Genomic DNA, 5,934 nt, shown 5'->3' with positions numbered 1-5,934 from the left:
TTGTTCAGTTATAGGCATCAAACGGGCTAGATTCGGAATCAAAACCTATGTTTTCTCTGAATCAAAGTCAGGATACATTTATAAGCTGCTAGTATATACCGGAAGTGAAAGGGAACTAATCCGTAACGCAAATTATGGTAATGTAACAAATGTTGTACTTATTTTGACGCAAGACCTGTTTCAGAAGAGTTATTGTGTGTATTTCGACAGTACCTATTATGGTCCACCGTTGTCTATATTGCTTTATATTTTTAAATATAAAGTCACTGAACCGGTGGGAACTGTAAAGTATAGTATTAAAGGTGTCCCTAAGGATTTTGTAAAACAAAAATTGGAGAAAAATGAAATGATACCATCGATTGAAAATTCCGGTCAATTATGATATTGAATTTGAGCGATCGATAGAATGCGCTATATTTGTCAACTCAGCACGAAGTTCTTCCAGTTTAGGTAAGAATAAAATGGCAAGATCTCACCGTTCTTTCGATTATAAATGTTAACATTTATATGCGGTGTGTTTGTTAAAATGGATCCGATGCTTGGAGCATACCCTCTTAAATATGTGCATTGAATGTCCACATATTTTGTACCAAAAATGTGGAGGAAAGTACACACATCTGCAGTCTAGAGAGGCCTTGGTGGAAGCAATTGTTGAAAAACACTCTGTAGCCAAACCGAAAATAGGAAGACCATCGCTAGAAGAGGATCCTTTGAGGTTGAAGGAAAGTCACTTTCCAGAGTACGTATCTACAAACGGAAAGAGAGCAAATACTTCAAGGAGACGTGTACTGCAATCACACAATAACAAGCGGAAAGACACAAGATACCGGTATACGGTATCTTGTGTAGTTCCATGTTTTAAAATATTTCATACACTAGAAAATTGCTAGAACAGAACAGAATAGAATAAAAACTTATAGTAGTGAAGACAAAAATTATAGTTACAATAATATATAATTTAGTACCGGTAAGGGTAAATTATCACCTATGTGGCTATTAATGGGGTATATAAAAAGCTATTTCAAATGTTATAATTTATGAGAATGTAAATATATTTTATTGTCTTATTGTCTGTGTGTATATTATATATATATATATATATATATATATATATACACCAACAGGGAAATTACACTTGTATATAAAATATAATTTTTTGTCATAAATTCTAATTTTATTGAAAAACATCGTTAAAATTAAAATATAATTGCACACCATGACTTCCTGTCAGGCTCTAATTTGGTTCTATTTATTTTTAATTATTGTAAATTTTTATTTGTATATTTTCCAGACAGAAGAATTGGACCGACAAAGATTAAAATAAAATTCCCAGTTACATAAATGACTTAAATAATTAATTAATGTTGATAAAAAAATATTAGTATCCAGAAAAAACGTATAAGTTAAGAACACCTATTATTATCGACTGCATTGCTGAGATTCACTAAGATATTTTTAGAATTTTCAAGCGAATTCCTAGTTTTACTCAATAAAATTCTTGATTGTTTTTTGTTCTCTGAGTCGTGGTGAAGAAGTCGACCACAAAATGTTTAACTGTTTAGCTGACGTTTGAAAAATTGTCTGACCAATTTGATATTTTGAAGAGTCATAAAAAAAGGGATTAATTAAATAATTGTGTAACCCGCTTGAATATCATTGAAAAAAAAATTATAGAGGGGATTCCAGAGAAAGTCCTATAAAAAGCAGGACATTACTCTTACAACTAGTACAGTGTTTGTCATACCTCTCACATGCTCATAGCATCTCTTGGCTCCAATTGTGTGCGTATCGTAGCAGTTAATTGTTATTCTAAGAATACATTTACATTATCAAATAAAATATAATACATTATACTTACTAAAAAGTCAAACATTTTTATCGCTTACATTTCTAATGTCTTCTGTAATCTTAAATATACAACAAAGATTAATTTATTTTGTGCATTAACATAACAAATAATTATCATCACCAATCAGCTGTCACTGAGCACCGATCAGGATATAAATCACCATTCATTTTCCACTTGATCCCCGTTCAATGAGCATCGAACTGTATTAACAGCTTCAAGTAGTCGACATTTAACAGCTGTCACATGTAAATCTGTTCCACTGGCTCTCTTATACAATGCGACCATTTCTGAATGTGTGGTTCCTTGAACCCCAACCTCCAAAGTACACCGGTATCCACCGTGTAGAATTCACATCCGTATAAAAGCCACTAATTTTTACTAGGATTTCACCCCACAACCTTCTAATTTTAAAATCACCTGTTAAACAGACGATTTGCGATGAATTATACTAACCCGGTGGACTAAAACATACTACTTAAAAAAACCACCTACTTAAAACTAAAATCATCGTTTAGCGTATGTTTAAGGGTTAACGAATTAATTCAACAAAGTTTATTTAAAGGCAAATATATCCTTGAATATATATAATCACATAAATTAACATATACAACATATACATCCTTGAACAGGCATATATCCTCTAAAACTTGATATAATGATAAAAACGATAATTCAGTTAATTCCCACTTTTCCCGTTAAAAAAGTAATGACGAGTAGTAGGGGGAGTAAAAGTGGGCTGGCTGAGAAAGTTGAAGTTTTTTTCAATCAGAACGACCGTGGTTACTTCCGTAAGAAGTTGCAATGTTTTGTTCTGTATAGATGAAAATTATTAAAAAAAACTAAAGCTTTAAATCCAAGAGAGTTAATATAATGTGTAAATTTATTTTATTATAAAATTAATAAAATACCACGATTTCACACACCTGAACAACTATCATTATACAACTTCATCTTATTAATCGTTATTCATAACCCGATCCGTTAATAAATTAATCAAAGGATAATAAATATTTAATATTTTTAATTTATATTTATTTATATTATTAAAGATAAAATTGAGAAACCAGGAAAACAGAATTATTTTTAATGAAATTTTGAAAAAAAAAGTTAAACTTTAAAATATACTAATCGTGATTTGTTTAACTGTTATTATTTTAATTCTGTTTTGCAGAACATAAAAAGGCAGTAAGAGATAATTCTGGGACCAATGCTTTCTTGATAACTGGCTAAAAAAAATTTTTTTAATGGTCAAATACATGCACCAACTGTCCATGCTAGAAAAAAAGATTTTATTTAACTGGTAATTATTTTATATTTTTGGAATCGATTCATCTATAAGGGGGCAAGAATAAAATTCATCTGAAACATGCGATGAAAAAACAAATAAATGTTAACAACTATAAATTCACGGTAAAAGATTAGGACAAGTTGAGAGTCATCAAAGACTGATTGCTGAACTCTGTTTCTCATAAAAGTTAAAATCGTAAATGTTAAATCATGGTATTACAGTTGCTTGCACGGAAAGTATTTTTTGAACAGAAAATTGAATCCTATATGCAAAGTAATCCTCGGTAGAAGACGTCATGTTATCCATATTAATCAAATTCATCAAGTGCAACTTGCAGGATCAAATTGTGAACAGGATTAATAGAAGCCGGCTATCGGTGAGTGCGAAATTATTTATTTTACAGGAAGAAAAATTACAAATGTACTTTCAGGTTCTACAACTTAACACATCTCATCAAACCGAAGACTACATACCCTCCCGAATTATAGATTAAAATCCAGAATACCATTATTTTTAATTTTCTACAAAACCTAGAAAATCAATCTTTGTGGAAAAGAACTCCATAGGGATTAAACTAGAATAGGGGCAGGTAAGAAAGAGAAATAATAATGAGAGATACCAATTCCTTCTAAATCATTATTACATAATTTACAGAAAACGCGTTTAGAATGAAAGAGAAGAGGTAAACATTGTGAAACTAATTATCACACCAAACTTTTAATTCACGACCACTAAAATAATTGCAAAAATTGACGCGTAAAAAATCCTAAAAATTAAAAAATCATTAAAAATGTTAGGCTAGATTGTATATAAAAAATGTTTAAGGTGACAGCTTTACCATATTTTTGGCCGTTGCTTAATTTTTATAAATCCTATTAATTTGCGAAAAAATAATTTTAAATTTGGATTTTACCTCTTTCTTTGATTAAAAATGTTTTATTTTCTGTTGTTTTGTACTTTAGTAAAATCTTATAGGGATAAAAACTGTTCCATCTGGGATTTCTTCATACATGGAATACACCTTAAACCATATCAACAGCGCATTGGTCGCTTTATTTTAAGTCATACGCAAATTTAAAGATCTTTTTCATACTAGAACATTAAATAATGCACCGTAATGAAAATCAGACGTTATTAAACGATAGTATACATTTTATTAATATCTGCACTCTTTATTTATATCACACTACACTACACAATTATTACACACAATTTTTAGTACTACCAAACTCGTGTAAGGTTTTCTATAATCTAAAACATTTCTACATTTTTAATACCGTAACGGTTTGTAGTTTGTAAACTGAAAAAAACATCTGACTTTTGTTGCTGGATCTTCAACGGTAATTCAGTCAATTCTATTTTATAGATTACTGTTAATGAGAAGGATTAAAGTCATTAAAGTAACTATTTTTAAATTGTAATGATATTTTAATACGATTTATTAATCAGACTCATTGTTTTTCAAGACATTATCTTCATATCTTGATATATTATATATCCTTTGAAATATTTATAAATTAACCTAATTTTTGCCGATAGTGTACAAAAGGGAAACGGTTAGAATAATTAGGAAGAGGCATAACAGTCGATATATTACGAAGTAGGGTTGATAGTTCTCACCGCACCGGTGGCTGGGGGTGCTCAAAACATTTAAATGCTTAGAGTGATAATGGTTAACGCAAACAGAAGCACTATGTCTCATGATTTGGTTAGTGAAATGGTCATAGAGCAAAGGGCTGATTTACTGATAATCACGGAGCCGAACAAGTACCTTGTTGCTAGATCAGACTGGATGGTGGATACAAATGGTGACGTGGCAATTATGGATGTAAGTGGCAGGATAGCATGGAGATTGACGTCCAGATCTGGAGGCATGTTGGCGGTGGAGTCGGATTCAACACTAGCGATTGGTGCCTATGTGTCTCCAAACTGTGACATACATGAATTTACTAGAAGACTAGACATAATACAAGGAGTAGTAAATAACGCTAGGAAGAAAGTCATTATTCTAGGTGATTTCAATAGTAAAGCGATTGCAGCAGGGAGCGCATACACCAATCGCAGAGGTGAGATCCTTACGGATATGATGGGGGCAATTAGCTGTCATTGTGTAAATGATGGCACCCCTACATATGAGGCGAGAGGACACTCGTCAGTCTTGGACTTAACAATCATAGACGATAGATGGAGTAGGGAACACTGGGACTGGCGAGTGTTACCACATGATGTGGCGAGTGACCATCATGCCACTATGATTACCATAAAAGGCTAAGACTATGTGACTAGAGAGAAAATGCCTTATAGTAGTTTTACAAAGGAACAGATCGAGATCATAATCGATAGAACGGCCAAAAGGATTATCAACATAGAGAATCTGACACCAGTTGCCCTGACTAACGTTATACGACAAGAAATGGGCAGAGTAGCTCACAGAAGAGCCAATAGACACTCAGTGTATTGGTGGAATATGGAGATTGAAACACTGAGAGGGCTCCTACAATCGCGCAGAAGAAGGAAGCAGAGACTCAGAATTTCGAGGCGGACAGGAGTACAAGGAGGCATCTCTGGCTTATAAAGAGACCAGACGGGCCTTAAACAAAGCTATTCGTATGTCAAAGAAAAAACAATGGCACAGACTCTGCGAGGAGTTAGACAGAGCCCCCGGGGGACAGGCATACAAAATAATCACTAAGCGATTTGGAAGGCGTCTGCCCGTATTAAATAATGAGTAGGTAGAACAACAAATCAATGAGCTATTCCCCGGTAGAGTAGAAACTGCAGGAAATGTTATATGCGA

At 32.7% G+C, this 5,934-nt stretch overlaps 1 protein-coding gene across 1 annotated transcript; it reads left to right on the top strand.

Moving 5' to 3' along the window:
• The first annotated feature begins 4,806 nt into the window (after nucleotides 1-4,806).
• Nucleotides 4,807-5,409, top strand: LOC142317547 (uncharacterized). The gene has a single exon (XM_075354106.1). The coding sequence runs from the start codon at nucleotides 4,807-4,809 to the stop codon at nucleotides 5,407-5,409; it is 603 nt and encodes a 200-aa protein (XP_075210221.1).
• Nucleotides 5,410-5,934: the final 525 nt, after the last annotated feature.

This window comes from Lycorma delicatula, chromosome 1, assembly GCF_047948215.1.
Source record: "Lycorma delicatula isolate Av1 chromosome 1, ASM4794821v1, whole genome shotgun sequence".
NCBI classification, from domain to species: Eukaryota; Metazoa; Arthropoda; class Insecta; order Hemiptera; family Fulgoridae; genus Lycorma; species Lycorma delicatula.
This window is presented reverse-complemented; position numbering and strand designations above follow the sequence as displayed.